The sequence below is a fragment of the Lutra lutra genome, chromosome 5 (genome assembly GCF_902655055.1).
Source record: "Lutra lutra chromosome 5, mLutLut1.2, whole genome shotgun sequence".
Lineage (NCBI taxonomy): Eukaryota > Metazoa > Chordata > Mammalia > Carnivora > Mustelidae > Lutra > Lutra lutra.
Window position 1 is genome coordinate 71,284,167 of NC_062282.1, and position 20,865 is coordinate 71,305,031.

At 45.0% G+C, this 20,865-nt stretch overlaps 1 protein-coding gene across 8 annotated transcripts in view; it reads right to left on the reverse strand.

Annotated features, from left to right (window-relative positions):
- ACSL6 (acyl-CoA synthetase long chain family member 6) overlaps positions 1-20,865 on the reverse strand; it is a 61,481-nt gene that overhangs the window by 8,079 nt on the left and 32,537 nt on the right. For 6 of the 8 annotated variants that reach the window (XM_047730710.1, XM_047730712.1, XM_047730713.1 and 3 more), the window contains 11 exons: positions 20,579-20,652; positions 18,931-19,008; positions 17,172-17,306; positions 16,625-16,759; positions 15,527-15,622; positions 14,455-14,527; positions 12,358-12,446; positions 11,263-11,379; positions 8,635-8,778; positions 7,508-7,609; positions 6,526-6,597 (listed from right to left, as the gene is read on the reverse strand). In XM_047730710.1, coding sequence (XP_047586666.1) covers positions 6,526-6,597; positions 7,508-7,609; positions 8,635-8,778; positions 11,263-11,379; positions 12,358-12,446; positions 14,455-14,527; positions 15,527-15,622; positions 16,625-16,759; positions 17,172-17,306; positions 18,931-19,008; positions 20,579-20,652 — 1,115 coding nt within the window. Of the gene's footprint in view, positions 1-6,525; positions 6,598-7,507; positions 7,610-8,634; positions 8,779-11,262; positions 11,380-12,357; positions 12,447-14,454; positions 14,528-15,526; positions 15,623-16,624; positions 16,760-17,171; positions 17,307-18,795; positions 18,874-18,930; positions 19,009-20,578; positions 20,653-20,865 lie in introns of all 8 variants that reach the window. The other 2 variants (XM_047730717.1, XM_047730711.1) reach the window with 2 other exon arrangements.

Here is a 20,865-nt window from a genome sequence, read left to right on the forward strand (position 1 = left end):
GGGGTGGGGGGCTGGGAGTTATTGTTTAATGGGGATGGAGTTTCACATTTACAAGATGAGAAGACTTATGGTGATGGAGGGTGGTGATGATTGCACAACATTACAAACACATCTAATGCTACTAGACTGTACACTTAAAAATGGGTAAGAGGTAAATTTTATGTTATATGCATATTACCACAATAAAAAAATGAGAAAAAAAATTAGTGTATGCAAATTAGTTGCAAAATGTTCAGCATGTCAGTGATTGTCTTCAAAACCTCTGATGTTAACAGTCTTGTGTCCTGGGAGGTGGGCCTTTTGAGATGGCCAAGAATTCTTTGCTCTGAAAACTGGGCATTATTCAGATCAAAAAATCAATATACAAAGAAGATCCCTAAAACAGCTAGCTATATTCCCAACTTCCTAAAAGTCCACAAGGAAAAATCCTAACCAATTCTTAAAATTCTAACAAATTTTTAAACCCATGCTTGTAATTTAAAAATGTGAAAGCTTTCAAATGAGCATACATTAATAAATCAGACTCACTTTGTCTCTTAGACATTTGTCCAAATGAAGGATTCACTTTTGCTACAGAAAAAACAGCATTTTAAGGATTCGAGTGTGTAGGGGAGAGGTGAAGAGAGAACATTAGGCTAAAACCAGAGCTAGCATTATAGTTAGCTGCCTCAACTTTACTTACAAAGGATTTCTGCTTGGATATCTGATATAAATAGATGGAAATCTGAGGTTCTTAGCTAAAAGGGGCATTGTCAAATGTTTCAAAATTAGGTAAGGTTCTTGTAAAAAATGTCTTGCTTGGAAACTCCCTCACTGTTCTTGAGGTTCAAATAAGCAAGGATTTAGTAAGGAATAGGCTGCCATTTTTGGAATATATTTTTCAAAAATTTTCTTTATTAAACATTAACCATTCTAGAGGACCCAAAATTCACTGGAAACAGGTCCCAAGGGAGATATTTTCAGACAGAGTGCACTGAAAAGCAGGGGGTTCTGCGGAGGCCCCTGCTGGGGGTGCTGTGGTGGGGGAGGCAGGTATATATAAGTGGGGGCGGGACACTTAGGACATTATGCTAAGTGAATGGTGAGGTTGGTGAGAAGCAGAGGTGTGTGGAGGTGGGGTAGAGGAGGGATGAAGTGAGGTGCTTGGGTTGGGGAGCAGGGGGAGAGAGGTTCTGGTTCCAGCCCCAACCCCACCAGGGCAGCGCTGCTCCAATGTTTGGTGCAAGCTCGACTTTTCAGATAAGATTCCATCTAAGCTCTGGTGCTTAAAGAAGTTTGGAAATCACCACTTGACAATAAAAGTAATTAGCCTGAAGAAGACATGAACACAATCTGAGTCAAACTTAATCTTAGATTCTGCAAATTAATTTATTATCTCATGTTTACATAAGGTCATAAAATGAAAAGCTGAAAATAGTGCTAATTTCCTTAACTTTTTTTTCCCCTAAAGTTCTCTTCTGATAAAAATGGTACCACATAAAGACTTCTGGTAAGTGCAAAAGCCAACCTTCTTTTGTACATGAAATTAATAATGTAATTTTAAAAGGAGAAGCAGAAGCCAAAATACAATATCTGCAGCCTGGGTTTCAGCTCATCTGAGCCCCTCACAGCCTGTGGAGAACACGATGAAATTGGAACTAGAGTGTATGTTCAGTGCAGGGCTTGGGGTGAGCACCTTTGAAAATCTAGCAGTGACACACAGAAGCTACAAACGATAAAGTACAGGGAAGATGAATTTCATAGGGAGAGCTATGGAATGCTATTTAGATGCTCAGTAGACTAGAAAAGAAAACATTATGATCTCAGGAACAAAGGACTGAACCAGCAGGTAGATGTCACAGCAAGCCTAAGGGCTGACGGGGGCATCAGCAGTTCAGTGTGGCTCATTACAAAATAGTTTCTGCTTGCAGACAGGGAGTAGCACTAAATACCGCCTTGCAGGAAGCCAAGGCATAGGGCGCCTTTAACTCCCTTAGTGAGTGGCTGAGAGTGGCTCTGCGGCCTGGCTGCCGGGCCCTGTATCGGGCTGACCTACAGCTCTGGGTCTGTTTGAATTCTTCCATGAAAATACCTATACACTCTCTGATATGAGGAATTTGAGAGGCAGGGCGGGGGAGTCATGGGAGGCAGGGAGGGAAGAAAATGAAACAAGATGGGACAGGGGAGGCAGACAAACCATAAGAGACTCTTAATCTCAGGAAACAAACTGAGGGTTGCTGGGGGTAGAGGGGGAGGGATGGGGTGGCTGGATGATGGACATTGGAGAAGGTATGTGCTACGGTGAGTGCTGTGAATTGTGTAAGACTGACGATTCACAGACCTGTACTCCTGAAGCAAATAATACATTATGTGTTAATTTAAAAAAAAAAAGAAAGAAAGAAAATACCTATACAAACTGCCTGAGTGAATAAAAGTCCAGTCAGTAAGTAGGGGAAAAAAATGGATCAAACCAGTACTTTAACTAACACTGAGCTCAACTGTAGGTCCCAAACTTCCCAAACTTAGTTGTTTTTTTTAAAGAAGGAAACCAATGTTAAAACCAATTTTCATTTTCTATAATTACGTATTTTCTAATAAAACCAAACTATCGATATGTGGGGAAAAAAAAGGAATGAGAATCTTTATTCTCCCTTCGGGCCTAACACAATGTGAAACTCGTTTTCTTTTTTTTTAATTTTTTTTAAAGATTTTTTTTTTTTTTTTTTTGACAGAGAGAGATCACAAGCAGGCAGAGAGGCAGGTAGAGAGAGAGGAGGAAGCAGGCTCCCTGCTGAGCAGAGAGCCCGATGCGGGGCTCAATCCCAGGACCCTGAGATCATGACCTGAGCCGAAGGCAGCGGCTTAACCCACTGAGCCACCCAGGCGCCCCTGAAACTCGTTTTCTAATTTGTTTTTTGTTTTTTTTTAAAGATTTTATTTATTTATTTGACAGAGAGAGATCACAAGCAGATGGAGAGGCAGGCAGAGAAAGAGAGAGAGGGAAGCAGGCTCCCTGCTGAGCAGAGAGCCCGATGCGGGCCTCGATCCCAGGACCCTGAGATCATGACCTGAGCCGAAGGCAGCGGCTTAACCCACTGAGCCACCCAGGCGCCCTCGTTTTCTAATTTGTAATAAGCAAAGCAATTTTTTAAGATTTATCAATTTATTTGATAGAGTGTGTGCGCATGCATACACACATGAGTGGGGGAAGGAACACAGGGAGAGGGAGAGAACCCCAGCCAGACTCCTGCTGAGTGCAGGGCTTGATCCCAGGACCCTGAGATCATGACTTGGGCCAAAATCAAGAGTCAGCTGCTCAACTGACTGAGCCATCCAGGCGCCCCAATAAGCAAAATTTTTGTTAAGGAAGGAAATGCTAATAATGTTAGCTTCCTTTCTGAAACTACACTCTTGCCACTGAAAAGTGATTCCAAAGGGTTTTTTTTTTTTTTAGTTTAGAAATACTGTAACTTTTATATATTGTATTGAGTTAAAATACCTCAAAAGTGTCAATTTATGCTAACTCATTACAGCACAAAACTTTTCATAATTCTGAAGAAACATGGTATTTTAAATTTTCAATGGTATTACTGAATCAAACCCTAATGTTGCTTGGAGTGAATAATTTCGGACTGAAGAGATAAAGTAAAAACAAAACCCACTGTAATTAGGCAAATGCTCTATTCATGTCTTTCTTTTTTTTTTTTTCATTTCTGATTTAAAGGCAAATTGGTTAGGTAAGCATTCAGTTTAGTGACAGGAAACACAATAATATATTTTGGTGAGAGTTTCACATCAGAATATGAAAAATCTATCAAGTGTCAAAGTTCACTTGTTATTGTCTCCACAAACTAATAAGGCATATAAATGTCAAGAAAATGGTTAAATCATGGCTAAGTATGCTCAAAAACTTCCTGGGTACCTAAACATTTTAATTATCGATAGAGTGATTTTAAATGCTTCCTATCTATTCCTTAAAATATATCTTCCAAAGATCTCCATAAAGAAGTAATGATTGGCCTCATTCTAAGAAGTTGTCTGTTTCTGGAAATTAAATTACATTAATTTTTTATCTAATTCAAATGTTAATTCAGATCAACCCTGCCCAGTGAGCCTGAACTCTTAAAGCTTTTGGTGAATGATTTAAGCCTTGTAGGCTTGTATATCTATTTGTGTTTGTGTGGTTTTCAAAAAAACTAGTATTAAGCCTTAACTGATGACTCATTTTTGAGGAAAAGGGAAAAGGACAAGCTGACAGTGGACTGTGGGTTAACTTAAATGATTTATATTGATCTCTGGAGCACAAGTGGGAGCACACCATCCTCAGGCAGGAGGCCAGGTTTTCACTCTCCAGTGGTCAGCTGAGGGCATGCGCTGCTTATTGGTAGAGGATGCACAGACCAACAAAAAGGAAAAGGAGAACAGAGAAAATGAAGTGGTGACACCCTTGGTGATAAAGCTCAGGTCTTTGGGATTTCCACATGACTTCCCTGTATTTGAGGTTACCACGGTGAAGGCAGATTAAGAGCAGAAACTAGGGGTGCCTGGGTGGCTCAGTGGGTTAAAGTCTCTGCCTTCGGCTTAGGTCATGATCCCAGGGTCCTGGGGTCGAGCCATACATCGGGCTCCCTCCTCTGCAGGGAGCCTGCTTCCTCCCCCCTCTCTCTCTGCCTGCCTCTCTGCCTACTTGTGATCTCTGTCTGTCAAATAAATAAATAAAATCTTAAAAAAAAAAAAGAGCAGAAACTACTTAAGTGGTAGAGGAAGACAAGAATACCTCTCTTCTCAGGGTGCCTGGGTGGCTCAGTGGGTTAAGCCTCTGCCTTCGGCTCAGATCATGATCTCAGGGTCCTGGGATGGAGCCCTGCATTAGGCTCTGCTCAGCAGGGAGCCTGCTGCTTCTCTCTCTCTGCCTGCCTCTCTGCCTACTTCTGATCTCTCTGTCAAATAAATAAATAAAATCTTAAAAAAAAAAAAAAAAAGAATACCTCTCCTCTCAGTAAGGGTCTAATCTGAGCAGTGGTTAACACCTGAAACTTCACCAAAGGTCCCCTTTCAACATAATATTTAGAGGTGATGGATGGTCTTTTGCTTAGCATCCAAATGCTAAGATTCTCCATGTGCTGGGGCAGGTCATGCCGCCCAAACCCAGCAGGGGGCGTGCCAGCCTCGGGAATAGCAAGGTAGTGGCAGGAACCAATCAGCTTAAAGCAATGCCCTCAGAGCCCCTGTAGCTCCCCATTCAGAGGAAGACGCAGGTCCAGAACAAAGGGGTCTTGGACCACTCATTTGTGTTCCCTGCTCTACGTCATCATGTGATCCAGTCACACAGAAACCATTAATGGAAGGGCAATGAAATCAGTTCTAGCAAATTTAGAAATTTAAATAATGATGTCAGAAATGAACTTTCATTCAGAAAGAGAAATATAACTTGACTGAATCCCTCTGACTTTGTAATTTTTTAAAATGAAGATTTAATTCACCCAAGCCTTTTTTTTTTTTTTTTTTTTTTTTTTTTTTGCCTTAGATGCTGAGAGATGAGGGTAAAGCCCTGTTTCTCAAACTAGATTCATATAAAGATCTATTTCAAGGAAAATAATTCTGAAACTGTGTTTAGATTCCATCAGTTTGAAACTTAAGAAATTAAAGTCTGACTCTGTGGATGAGGTTTCTAATCATAAATACCTGCTATAAGAGTTTTTACGTTTGAAACTGGTTTAAAAATGTTTTTAGGTTATCATCAAAATAAACATACAAAATTTAAAATTCTCATAAACCCTGCAGATCCCTAACACTAACACTGTATTTGGAAGCCCTATTGGAGAAACACAATTTTATTACAAATGATTATGTTAAAGACAGGCAGGAAATTTTTTTAAAAATCAGAGTGTGTCTATTTCTCTATTTGAATAATTTTTCTTTTTGAATTTTTGACTAAAGAGGATGTATAAATGGTGTAGATAAGTAGGATCAAGGGCGCTTCTGAACTCAGTTACAGTAAGAACCCCAAACTTGCAAAGAGAAAGGGCCTGAGAGGACCACTTGCTGTGTCATCTCCTAACACATTCTGTGTTTCTTCCTCTTTGTGGTAGACACGCGGGGCAGAGAGATCACTGGCCCGAGGAACATGATCTTTCCGATGTCCTAGCAAGTCAGCTTGCCTGCTGCAGCCAAGAAGATAGTCCCCATAAAAATAAAAATAAGAGAGGACTCTGGTCTTGAGTACTGCAGGCAGGCTGGAGACAGGCCAACCATGTGCACACATGCTCTGCTGTGTGACAGCAAGGTAATATTTCAGCGTTAGGAACGTCTGTGATTATGAGGACAGCAAGCACGGTCTCACTTGACATACGACCTGTTTTAGCGCAGAACGAAGGCTGCTACAAGTTGGCTTGGAACAGGCCTTCAGGGGTCTTGTCAGTACGCAGCCTGTCCGAGGGCAGCAGCATATGGGCGTGGAGAATCTAGGTCAGGGTCACCATGGCTGAGTTTAATTTTCAGCACTGCATGAAGGGTTGTAACAAGTATGGGGAAGGTAATATTTACCTGTTCGAACGAATGGAGTCCACTCTGTTTTCCTAACCTCACCATATCTTCCAAAATGGCTTTTTTCAGCTCCTGAATTGGACCATAGAGAAAAAAATGACAAGGCAAAAACACATTTCAAAATGGAGGTAGAGGAAACAGCGAGTCTTCAGCAAAGTACGACTGGTGGTTATGCCAACCCCCACCTCTGCCCCTCTCCTGGGGCTGACACTCCCAGGGAGCACACAGTCACCACCTCTCATCAGGCAAGCAACTGCCAGGCATGACCAAAGGAGTGACCAGGAAGAGGCTAAGGGACCACTCCATTTTTTAAAGTGGTTCTCTGGTCAGCTCGGTGAGTCCCAGGAACCCTGTCTCTCCCAGAAAGAAGGGCCCAGGATTCAGTGAGAGTGCTCAGGACCATGGGTGCTGCTGAACATGGACCATGTGCCTGGACGAGGTGGTGTTGAGCTAGAACAGCAATCTCTTCCAGAGGACTCTACCCGTGCCTGAGAAGTTTCGGGCAGATGGCAATGGTGAAAGCTCTAAGCAGGAAGAAGGGAGTCTATTTCTTTTTTGTCAACTCCACGACTGTCTGAGTCCAGTACATACAAAAGCCACCTCACATTTGGAAAGAGCAAGGCCAGTGAGTCAGAAGGCCTATACCCACACCTGACAATACTCTAACCAGCGGTGTCAGCTGTGTGGCCTTGGGTCAGCCACCTCCCTCTCTGGACCCAACTTCGAGCTGCCGGACAGCAGGTCTGGACAAGCTTTCTGTGACGTCTTCCTCCAATAGTTCAATAGTCTATCAAACTTTCTAAGAAGAAATCTGCATTCCTCCAACCACAGTAACAAAAAGACGAACCTCTGGTTTAAGATTTCTACCACTTATAAAATAAAGTTAGAAATGTCCCTATAGGTTCAAATTCCACTGGTCTACTGTGTTTCTGCCTTCCCATTACCCAGTAGCATCGGGAGGTCCAGCAACCAAGGTACAGACCTTATTTGCACAGAGCTCTGCGTATGACCCTTCAATTCCTCTCTTCTGGGCCCAAGAGGGCATGACTTCAGGGTCTGGCACAACAATACCCACCAAAAAGGCCTGCAATCCCAACCAAAGGAAAACACAGTCAAGACAAAAGATTTCAAAGTGGTTATTTGTGGTCCAGCATTAAAAATAATCTCCTGGTATTCTCAGATTCCACTTTCTTCTAAAAATAAGTATATGCTTATGTTATGAAACATTTCCACCAATATAGCACACATTCTTGACTGTTTATTTTCCGATATATTTCCTTAACTTTGTTAACAAGAATTAATAAAGGGTAAACTTAAGGATATTAAGAATTGGTAAAGTTTAATTCTCATGCCAATCCCATGAGTACACCTTTAAGATGTCAGTCAAACAATTCTATGAACCCAAACACATATATTTCTCAAGGTTTCCCAAATCATTTTGAAATTGTTTTATTAATATGGCACCCATTCATGAAGAACTCCATTTTAAGCTTTTAAAGGATTTTCTTTAAAATAAATTAATAATATTTGCCTAATGAATCCAATGACAGCACAAAATATATTCACAGTAATCTTTCTGACTTCAAGTCTAAATGATGTTGAAAGCAGAATAAACATAAATCCTCTCTAATAATTTAATCCTAACTATGTTAACATATTAGCCTAATATATTAGCCATATATACAGAGAGGGAGAGCTATATTATCAACAGTACCGTTATTTATAATACTGTATCTATTTATCTGTAGACCTCATCTGCATTTTTAAGATTGAAGAGCAGAAGAAACCCTGAATCTGGCTTTAGCATCTTATCTCAATATCCCTCTTGGAAGTAGGTGGAGCCTAAGTTAAAAGCAGTGGGAATGTTCATTACCACTACTTCAAGCAAATTTTTCACCTAATCACATTTTATCAAACTCTACAAGTGAGATTTCTCCTTCAAAAGGAATTTTCTCTCACAATCTAATATGCAGAATACCAGTGTCTGATTGGAAATCCATGTTTACCACAACAGCCAAATACCAAATACTCAGGAAGTTATTCCCAAATAACTCCAGATTTTTCAGCAGGCCCAGTATACGTGAGAGGGCTGAAGCACGGGAGACTCACCTTTAAGCTGTCCCCGTGGACATAGATTTGTGCCACAGGCTCACTCCGGATATAGATGTTCTCAATCTTCTCAGGCGCCACATACTCTCCCTGAGCAAGCTTAAATATGTGCTTCTTCCGATCAATAACTTTAAGAGTCCCTGCCTGTGGAGTTGGACAAACCGCTTCAGGAAAAGATAGCATTCTTGAATCTAAACCCCTCACTCATCAGTGCCATAGTGCCTCACCCCTGCCCTATCCCCCCTGCAAACCCTACTGGATCTGGGCCTCCGCCTGAGGCCTCTGCCATTACACAGCCCCCTTGTGGCTAGAGAGGGCCACCACAAACCATGAACCACGGGTTGATGGCTCTAGAGATCTGCTAGATGCTGAGTGCCCACTGTCCTTTCCCCTTAGCACTTACCCCACTTCCCACTCCCCACTCTCATACCTGCCACCCTCATGCCCAGCAACCAGGTGTCCTCCTCCTCAGAAGGCCTGCCTACCTTCCCCTCTCACCCAAACTGCCTCTTTCCTCACCACCATCTTCAAATTCACTCCCTTGAATGATGCTTAGGCCTTTCTGCCCAGCTACTGCCTCTGCTCCCAGAGTGGCCTCTCCATCCCCCAGCAAACAGCAGACCTTGGCAGAGGTCCCAGGGGACTCCTCCCTGACAGACCAGATGGAATGTAGAGTTGTCACCTTCCTGACTGGATTTCTGCATATCCTCTGTCCCTCCTCCATCTGTTTAATTGGCCAAAGGAGAGCAAAGTTTCCAGAAAAGAAAAACGAGCAGGCCCTGTTTCATTCAAAACCCGGACTGGACCTTAGGTGCTTTCTATAACTGGCTTCTTTGACCCTCATGGTACCCCCTGAGTGGGGCATCATCACCTCCATTCCACAGATGAGGAAAATGAGGATTAGAGAATTTGGTTGATTTCTAAAAGCCACACAGCTAGGACGCAGGGGAACCAGGATTTGAATTAGGTCTTTCTGGATCAGAAGTTTGTACCTTGTCCTTAAGCTACCTAATACTCTTTCAAAACATTAATAATTTTAAAAAATGGACACCTACAGACCACCTGTCCACTGTCCTGGGCTCCATACACAGCTCTAGGTCTCCACATGAATTACTTTACTTGCTTCTCCTAATATCCTGCAAGGTGGGTGGTTGCATCCAACTTACAGGGAATCAGTACTAGATTCAAGGTTCTGTGGAACTTCAAGCTTTTACCAATTTTGAGGCCCTCCCTCTTTAAGAAAAAATAATATAAAATGAAGTGCTGGGGCTTGGACAGGGCCTGTGCAAGTGAGGGGCTCTGAGCCTAGGCTTCCTCAGCGGAGGGAATGATGCACGCTCTGCCAGCCTGCAGGCCCTGTTGCTTCCCCAGCCTCTCCCCTCCACACCTAGGGGGCCTCAGGGAGAACTGCCTACCTCATACCTCTCATGTCTCTCTACTTAGCATGTGCTATCACTCCTGCCCTGAACATCCTCTCCACCCTCTCCTCTCTCCTTGGAACAGGACTCACATCCTGAGACTTCCATAGGCGCCCATCAGCCCCTGCCTCTCCCCAGGTGAGCGTGGCCCTTCACTTATGCCCATCACATTATATACCATATTGGCATCTCTTTCCTGAGCAGAGTCCCTGGCCCTGGGCACACACTGGGGGTGCATCTGTGTCTACTATGAGAAAGGGCTTCTCAGGGAAGGACACAGATTCAAGGCCGGGGCGAATCACCTCACCAGCCTACAGGGCCACCAGACAGTTCAGCACCATTCACATGCCTGAGAAACACTACATTTTACAGCATCTACCCCTAAACCTTAGCAACTTCACAAAGACACAGGGGACATTCCTGAGGTGGGCTGTATCAGGCCAGGGGCTCTCGGTTCCAGCAACAAAGCCATTTTCTGGTCATAGTTTTTAATCTAAGCATATCCTGTGTGCCAGGCATTGTTACAACCGCTTTACAGGTATAACTTCTTTTATTCCTCAAAACCACCATAGAGGTAATCAGTGTTATTAGCCCCCATTTTACAAATGACAGAGTGAGGCACAATAACCAGGTCTGGTTAAAAGTCGGGGGCTGCAGCCAAAGAATATCACGTAGCTTTCTTCTCTTACTCCACAAGAAAGTCAATAAGGAGCCCCGGAGAGGGGTGAGGCTTTGGGCTTCAATCTCAGAGCAACTGCTGGCAGAGCCAAAAGAACTCAGACACCCTTCCACCTGGCTCCAACTTTTCCCACTGTTCAGTACCACCTCTCAGTGAGGTGTCAATGTCTGTGGGTCCCTAGGCCCTGCCTTTCTCAGACCTCCCAGAGCTATGAGCTTCCGGCCCCTTGTACCTCACCGGTCAGATTCCACAGCACTGACAAATCTCAACACAGAAAGGGATAAAGTAGGGAGTGGTCTTAAACTCCAGCTGTGCCCTCCAGTAAAGATCTCTATCACCTTTATCAGAAGGATGGACAGACAAGAAAGCTCTGGGGGCAAGATAAGGAAGAACCGCCTTATCCCACCCCCCCCCCCCCAGTTCCTAAATGGCTAATTATCAGGGAAGATATGGAGAAGAATTTTGCCTCAGAAGTGAGTTGGATTATACACCCTCCCACCGTGAGCATGCGGTGGCTGGAAACTTACGCACCGGCAGCCACTTCCCAATGTCCCCAGTGTGCAGCCAGCCGTCGCTGTCCAGGGCTTCCTTTGTCCTGTCTGGATCTTTCAAGTAACCTTTGAACACATTTGGTCCTCTCACGCATATCTGTAGGGACCAACACAGGGTTTCTGTCAGCCCACAGCATGAGGAATCCTGATGTGGGGCTGTCAGGAGGCATGTGTAGGAGAATGTATCCTTTCCTTCCAGAAATTTGCTGTGGAAACAGCAGAGATGGAGACAGAGTACAGGAATGGCCACAAGCAGACTGAACAGTCTCCTGCTTCTCTCCAACAGTATGTTCTGTTCTGGCCATGTTTCTTCCCTGTCCTAGCCCCCTACCCTACCCTCAGGCCTCCTGCCCTCCCTCCCTTCAGTAAGTGCTGCTTTGTGACACTGAAAGGGGTCTCCTCAGATACTGAGGGCTGGCTGATTCCATTGGAGATTTGAGCTCTCTGTGACATGATGGGGCAATCATGCCCTATCTGCTCCCATGGAGTGAACAAGTATAGGCCAGCTCTATCCCCCTCTTCTGGTCTAGTTGCAAGGGTACGGCTTCTGCTGGGACACATACCTAGTAGCAGGCCATGTCAGTTAGAGGAAAAAAATGGATTTTTTTTTTAAGTTTAGAAATTTCATTTTTTGCTTTTTTTTTTTTTTTAAGATTTATTTATTTTAGAGAGAGAGCATGAGCGGGTGGGGGGGCGGAGATTGAGAGGGAGAGAGAGAATCTCAAGCAATCTCAAGACACCCTGCTGAGTGCAGAGCCTGACTCAGGGCTCAATCCCAGAACCCTGAGATCAAGACCTGAGACACAATCAGGAGTTGGATGCTTAACTGACTGAGCTACCCAGGTGCCGCAAAAGTTTGGGAATTTCAAGTCTTGATTTAGACCAGCCCGGTCCCAACCTTGGGGGCTGGTTGCTTCATAAGCAAGAGAGGAAATGCTGAATTCAGTAGAGTGAAATTAATCAGTAATTTAAAGTGACTTTACAGGGAGGGTGAAAGGAAAACAATTCCATTGTTTTTCTTTTACTTACTGTATGTGGCATGCAGAGACATAAATGGCTAAGGTCCTAACTTTACCTCTCCCTCTCCTTTGGAGGTCCAATAGTTCAGTTCCTCGACATCGATGAGCTTGATATGATTGCAGGGGAGAGGTGCCCCTACGTGCCCTAGAACACCAAAGCAATATGGCATTTGTCAGTGTCTAGATCAATTTCAGCACTGAAGATGCTCTGGGCCACATAAAAATCCCTCCAGTGTTGAAGTGGGGAATTACAGGAGAGCAATACACCTTAAGAGGGGCATTTGTCACAGGTAAGCACTGATGATTAAAAAACGTTCTGGGGAAAACACAGGCCAACCTCTGCTGGGCCTTTGTTTTACATCTGATTCTTAAAAAAGCTAAACAGGCACACCTGGCCCAGTACTAACCTGCACAGGGTCTGTAGGGGGCCTCCTACCCACACCAACCATACCATCAGTATTTTTTTCCAATAGGGCCCATATTAAACATTTCCCCCCACTGTCAGACCCCTGGTTTTGGAACTGTCGTCATTACTTTTCCACCAGTCAACATACTATTGGTTCATGTGCAAACCATCCAGAATTTTTTTCAAAATTTAGATTTTGATGAGCCCTGAAAGTCTCCATGTCTCACAGACACCCAGGGGATGCTGGTGCTTCTGGTCCACATATTACACTTAGAGTAACAAAGGAATAGAAGACAAGGATGAGATCATTCTTCCCTGAAAAATAAGACTTCAAATGTTCTTGCTCATATATACTCTAACTGCACAATTACATCAAAGTCATTTTTCTAGTAATTATGGTTGTTAGCACAATTCCCTGGCAAGGGGGAAGGGCTTTGAGTGGGTGCTGGCCAAGGTCCTGAAAGAAAAGTGTGCCTTGTAGATGAAAACAGGTTGCGACAATCTGGTTTCTCTTTTAAAGAGGCTGCCGACTTTTACAATATTGTCTTAAGATATCTATCCTCTCATACTGAATAGCCTTGGCAAGTTTTTGTGGTAAGGATGACTTAAAAAGGCAAAATCTCAAAAATCTTACATAGGAAAATATAAAGGATGCCATTAAGAGGAAAGAGAGTGTCCAGAAAGAAGGGGATCCACGTGAGTGATCAGTAAATATGATGGCAGAATAAGAAAAAGTTACTGATCCAGGGTTTTGGAAGAACAGTCCTTGTAGTAAGTTTTCCAGGGGTAGAGACAGCAAAGAATCTATACACAAGATAGACTTTATTCACCTAGAGTTTGAAGAGATAAAACTCAGACAAAAATGCTTCTGTCCTTGATGTGGTCAAATATGACTTCAATATGGAACACACCTATCATGTTTCAGCTGACTGCCTCAAGGTGTTCTGAAAAGAGCATGGCATTACTGTGCATCTCTCTTTTCCATGTGTATCACCCTGAATTTTCTAGTGTGTAGTTGAGTAAACCTGCGCTGAAAGAATGGCCCCCGGCTGACATTGGAAGTTGGTATCCTGAAGGATTCTTTTGCTCAGTGTTTTTCAGATTCTTCTGGTGTCTGGTTTAAATTTTGTGGTAGGCAATAAATACATGGGCTGCCTACTGCACCCTCCTTGCTCTGAAAGAGGAGTCTCTTCAGAATGAAGGCATGGAAAGGAGCTGCTTCTTCCGGAGGATGCTGTTGCCTTTTAGACATTAACATCACAGGAGACCCCAGGTCCCAAAGGGTCTCAGAAATGGTTTAAGAAATAGTGCTCTGGTCACTATGAACTTGCCCTTCTTTTCTAAATCATACCTAATTCACACCCTGCTTCCTTCATTCTAAAATATTAGGTTCTAACCCACAAAATCCAACATACTGACATTTACTGATGTTATTTACTGATGTTTACTGATAGTTCCACCTGGAACTATAGTCTGTGATCTACCGCTTCTTTATATATATATATATATATGACTTCTAGGTATCCATAAAAGAAATGGGAAAAGACAAAACATATTTGGAAATCACAAAAATATGTAGCAAAGAGAACAACATCCATTGTGCCACAACCCAGACATAACCACCATCAGTGTTTTTCTTCTTTTTCTGTCCCCTTTTTCCTAAATGACCCATAAATTTGTTTTCCATAAAGACGTTTTAGATCAGTGGTGCCCCATGAATCGTTCCCACATCTCCACTCCATCCTACCTGAGGTCCAGTCCCCGGGTGTGGTGAAGGTACACCCAGCTGTACACTCAGTTTGGCCGTAACCTTCATAAACCTTCAAATGAAAAACAAAACCAAGCTGTAAGTTACATGTTCCTACAGCTGACTGATTGCCCTTTTCAGCCAGCTAACCTCCCACTGAACATCTGACTGTTCCATGCTGGGGGCAGTGGGAGGGGAGGTAGGATACTCTAGGTGAAAACAACAGGTGTGGCTCCTTGGCTTAGAAGAGGTGCTATTTTTATACTGCAGACACTTAGGAGATAAAGTTATGTGATTTGGGGTGAAGATTTCTGGCCTATTTTCAACTACTGACTTTATTTTTCATTTGGATGATAGGTATGAGAGACAAATACTTTAAAACCTACTATGCATTTTACTTTTACTCTGTAAGATATTTCCCCCCTCAGAGCCCCCACATGTTTGCAGGAATAGAGCATGTGAGATAGCCTGCCCTAGGAGTGCCCAGGCCATGCTGGTACAGAACAGGAGGATAGTGAAGGGAGCACTGGCTTCTAAAGTATAAAAACTTAAGCATGGATATTTATGAAACAGTTGTGCCTACTTTACACAAAACACATGAGTCACAGCCCTGCAGAGGCAGAAACTTAATAAATATTAACCGAATAGATAAACGAAGGAATGAGTATTTTAAGAGATGACAAAACCTGTTGAATCAAATAACAAAACAGCAGTGGGCTTGCATGTCCCTCTCTAGTGCTCCTTTTGTGGGTGGGGAGATATTTTGCAGAATGGAGAATGCAGAGATGCTGGCACAGGTATGGGATGGGTTCTCTAGCACAACGATGACCCATACAGAGTTTAATGGGCCCCTCTTCCCAGAGTGGGTACACCTAGACATCACAGAACGTGACAAGATAATCTTGGCTTTCACTGACTCTCAACCTATTTCATCCTCAGAGGAGGGAGCTTTTGTCCCACTAACATCCTGCCCCGAGGATCTTTTTCTCTCCAGTAGAGGGTGCAGTGAGTTTCCTCCTCTGCCCTGACACAGGTCCCATTGACTCTAGGGAAAGCAGTGGAAAGGCAGTACCTGGCACCCCAGAGCTGCCCTGAGGAATCCCAGCACCGCTGGGGACGCGGGGGCTGCTCCAGTGACGATCATCCGCACACAACCACCAAGACTGGCCTATGGGAAGAGACAAGAACCTGACAGAGTTTGTGCTGCCAGAGATGGCATCTAGCCCGCGGGGGTCTCATCCAGGGTCACCACTCAACAGTTGGACCCTACCTGGCCATAGGGGAGGGATAAAAGAGACAGCCTAAGGCTGAAGAAGTCCCTTCTCCTTTCAAATGAATCAACCCAATCAGTTTTGCAACTTGACCCACAATATGGTCAACTTCTCTGTGTCTTTGGAGGTAAGTGTGCTATTCCATACTTTTGGCTTTCCCTTAAAATACACAGCCCTTCCCTCACTCTCCCATCAGTTGCATGCAGCCAAAACAATTACTTAGGACAATTTCTTCCCACTCCCATGGTAATGGCATAGTCTTTTCTCATTTATAAATTGATTCCATGTGCTGCTCTATTTACTATGCACAGCAGAGGACAACTGGATTCTTTAAGCACTTTGTTTCTGTAAGTTGAGCCAAGAGAGTTTAAATATTAATTGTCTTAGCTAAAAATAGAGAAGTAAAAAAAAAAAGTACTGCTACTAATTAGCTACAAATTCATTGGGTAATGCAGAGCTTGAAAATTTATGTGGGAATATAGAAGTGAGTAATTTATGATCCACTCAAGCTAGGAGAGGTTGAAGGATTAGGAAATAGGAGGGGAAAGGAAGATTCTTGGCCTCATGGCTAGAACATATTGCTGCTGAAAAGCCAGCATGGCCAAGGCTAAAGGGAGGGGCAAGAGAAACTTAAGGCCACAGGAGCTCCTGATGGAGCTGAGGGCAAAGGCACCCCAATGCTTGTGGAGGCCAAGGGAACTGATGCCCAGGAGTCCTTCTTGCTCGTTGCCTTTTGGCAAATATCACACACACCCAAATAATAAAAATGAGTCCTTTAATATTTCTGTGGTAGCTTAAGTTTTGATTTCATGAACAAATGAGTTATTTTATAAAAGATTACAGGCCACTGGAATGAGCTTGTCAAATTCTTCTCTAAGGCCACTTGTTCATTTTCTTACCTGAATCTTATTAAAGAAGAGTTCATCCCAGATACTATCATTCCTAATGATTCCGCTCCGGACCTCAGCTTGTTTACGTTTTGCTGCAAACTCCAAGAGCCAGCGCTTTAATGGTGTGTCTGCCTGGCTGAAGATCTGAGGAACAGAAGTTGGAAGACAGCTGTTGGGCCTGTGTGTACTACCTCTAGACAGACACCACTGCAGAGCCCCCCCAGGAAGAAGGCCCAGACTGACCAACAGAGAAGCCACACTCCATGTTGCCTCTGCAGATCAGTGGATGTGTGACACCCAGCTAAAGGCTAACCAGCGCCTGATCACATTGTGGGGATAGAAATTCCTGAAGAAAAAAATCTCCTTAAACAAGGTGTTAGAGAGTTGGAAGAAAAGAGGAGAAGGAAGGTGAGAGCAAAGGAATTTAAGAGGGGAGGCGGCATGAGGGAGGACCTGAGGGAGGCAGCATGGCAAGCTCACCCAGGGCTCCAGACCCTGTCCAGACAAGCAGATACACAGCACCTCAGCCTGGTCAGAGACTCCCTAGGGGACTTACCTTGTCATACATCCGGTTCAGCAATCTAGGAACCACAGGGAAAATGGTGGGGTGCAGAGCCTTCATGTCATCTGAGAGGAGACGTATGTCTCCCTGAAAGAAGCCGACGCGTCCCCCATGGCAGTAGACAACAGACTGGAGGGAGAGGACAGGAAGGGAGGAGTTCCTCAGGGTGGTCAGTCCTGGCTGCAGTCCAAAGCTCTGCCCCACATGGAGGGCACCCATGACCCCCTAACCCAGCTCTGGCTGCTGCCATGAGACACTCAAGAATACCATATGAGGTGCCCCCCTTCCCATTAAGTCCCACTCAGGCACGGGGTGAAGCAGCAAGAGATGGAGGGGGATCCTGGGCCTTTAGGAGATGGCAGAGCAGTCAATCTCACTGGTGCCTACTCCCTCACGCTCAACTCCCAAGCCCTGGGCAAGGGCCTTCCTGAGGACTCAGGTCTCTGAGCTGTACTGCACCCTATCAACAGGTCTGCCCCAGGTCTATGGATTTCCCCCAGGGATACCTCAGCAACTCTGGAAAGGTGTGCAGTGCCCATGAGTAATGTTGGCTGTGGGTGTTGTTTGGTGTGGGGGACCAAGGCAGGGCGGGGGACTGGCTGGTTCTTAATGGGTTTAAGAATATGCATGGGGCTTAATACATGCTCCCTTATTTAATGCCTATTGCAACCCTACAAGTGAGGCAGCATTTATATCTCTATTTTATAGGTGAGGAATGCAAAATTCACAGAGGTAAAGCCACTTGCTTAGAGTCACAAAACTAATTAATAGTGATGACCTATGGCATTCTAATTCAGATCTGAATAGCTGGAAAGCATGCCCTAAAATACGAGCTTTCCTCCAAGCAAGATGGGAGAGGCTTAGTAGACACAGCTTAGGAGAGCCTGGGTGGCTCTGTTGGTTAAGCGTCTGCCTTCAGCTCGGGTCATGATCCCAGGTCCTGGGATCGAGCCCCATATCAGGCTCCCTGCTCAGCGGTCAGTCTGCTTCTCCCTCTCCCTCTGCCACCCCTGCTAGTGCTCTTTCTCTCTCCAATAAGTAAATTATTAAAAAAAATATACACAGATTATTCACAAGCTGGTTCCAAGTGACGCATGCCTGGAAAATCCTTTGTTCCCACAGTCTTGTGTGGACTCCCCCAACTCCCTCTGTACCCCTACAAGGCTGTTCTCAGGACTAATCATTATGCCGGTCCCATCTCTGGAGTAAGGGGTCATGGCAGTTTGATTCCCCAACCTTACTGTCTTGTTTTCCTTTCTAGGAGTTCATGAGTTCTGGAAGTTATGGTATATAAGTGTCGTGGCATAGGTGGAGCCACAGTGTACAGAGTGTGAATGCAAAATACTTCTGCAAAGCTATGATCCTCTCTGAGCATGTGCCAACAGCTGGGGCCTCTCTCAGCTGAGGTATAACAGCAAGTAAGACAAGGCAGGCCTGGGGTAGGCCCTGGAGGCTCCCCAGGAGGGAGAAGTCAGGCAGCCAAGGTCCCCCGACCCTTTGGTAGCTTCTGAGGACAGGGCAGTTTAGTTCTACTTCATGGCACCAGTGACAAAGTGACACTCTGCTAGGGTTCTGGGTTCTGGGCACAGACTGTGCCTCTCTGGAGCCAGGGCCTTACCTGCACCATTCGCTCAAACATGTGTGCTAAAGGCAAATAGGAAATGTGCACATCCGCACAAGTGGGAGCCCACTGACTCTGTAAGAAAACAGAAGGAGCCCAGGCAAGGCCCGGTCAGTCAGGTGGGCGTCTTACCTGGATCACTCTCTCAAACATGTGAGCCAGAGGCAGGAAGGAGATGAGCACATCGTCCTGTCTCGGAAAGATCACTTTCTGCAGGTGACGGGCATGGGAGACAGAAAGGAAAGAAACACTGACAGGAAGACGACGAGAGAGTCATAAAACAATACAGAGAAAATGGTCCTGGAGGGGCAAACAGGAAGAGGGGAAGGGGAATGGAGGGACTGAGTGATAGGGGGAGGGAAAGAGAGAGAGGCGAGATATGAGAGAGAGAGAGAGAAACTGTGTGAGAGAGAGAGGAAGATGAAAGGCGCAGGAAGGAGAGAGGGAGAGAGAGACAGGGCAGCGTAGGAGGCGGAGTGTTAGGGCGCAGCCAGTGGGTCTAGGTTATCTGCAGAAGCAAAAAGCCCAGTGAAGCACACATAAACCAGCAGAGTCCAGCTCCGCAGGGAAGTCTCCTCTGGGGCCAGGCCCCCTTCGCCATCTCCCTGCGGCACATGGGCGGGGAGTCCGAGAGGCTTGCCTTGTCGGCACTTTCTAGTCCTCCTTCCAGAAAAGGGACCCCGGGGGAGCCCTAGCTCTGCACCAGCTGTGGCTGGGGTAGAAGCCTCAGGCAGACAGATGGCTGAACCAGACATTGCATGCCACAGCCTGGGGACAGGGCCTGTAGAGGAGGCTGAGAGGGAGCCCTGCTATGCCCCCCTGCCCCTGACAAGCACATGGGACTGACCATAGCGACAGGGGCTGCACAAGGCCTGTGCTCAGGGGGTGGGCCGGGTCCTTGGGAGCTCTCCTTCGGTGGACTGCCCTGACCCCCACCCTTTCACAGGCCCTTCGTTCCCTGGGGCTGGCTTCTGAACCAGTCTGGACAAGCCCTGGGAACCTAGCTTATGGCTCCTGACGTGGGTTCAGCCACCAACAGTCTCTCACCATTCTACCAAAATCTATCAGTGTCTGGGGGGCATATGCTCCATGCCGCCACGTGGCATGAATGCAGAAGAGAGATTTTTCTCCACAGTGGAGAAAAAGCCTGACTTCCGTGAAAAGGAACATTCCTTTCTCCTTGAGGAAATTTGCAGGACAAACGGATACTCACCACTCGTGTAAAAACATCCTTCTCTTAGTTGGTTATAAAATGCTAACATGCCTTGGTCAGGCCAAGATATTAAGCTTTTTTTTTTTTTTTTTAAACTTTAGATTCATCTTTTCAAGTACAGTCTTACAAATTAGCAGTTACCATTATTTCTCAGACTCTAGCAGTCCTTAAACACAAAATGACTGAATTAAACCCTGACCTATGTGAAAGACAAGTTATTGAGGATTACTTTCTAAATAAAGGTACATACAAAACTACACATATTTCAATTTTCACAGTTAAAGATGAAAAAACAGATTTATATGTTTCTCTTTCTGGGATCTTCGCACTCTCAGAAATCAAACTGGCTATTTATCAGGCATGGGTCATTTCAGGGTTTGGGGGCTAAAGTGTCTGTAAAAGTCAGATTGCTCTTAATGACAAGAGAAACTCCTGCCTTTCATAGGAAAGGCAGCTCAGACTACATCAGGGGGAAAAAAAAAAGAAAAGAAAACAAACAAACAAAAAAACTCTGAGGCTTGAGGGTGTCCTCAAGAGACACCTGTGCAGTGAATCTACTTTATTCACCTCTGTCACTTTCAGAAAGCCTGAGAAATCAGCCACCACGTTCCCATGGGTGAGCATCGCACCTTTGGGGTTTCCTAAAAAGAGAAAGCAAAAAGGCAAATCAGCTAGAAGCTCAAGGGCCTCTGGGACAGTGACAGTCCCAGACACTCAGCACCCGAGCCTCTGGCCTTCATCTGCAGCCACTTCAGAGTCCTAGGCTGATGGGTGCTGTGTCGGAGACTCTCACCTTGAGGCTCCCAGCAGCTTGGGACCAGAACACAGGTGACATAGTCCCACAGCCAGGGTGT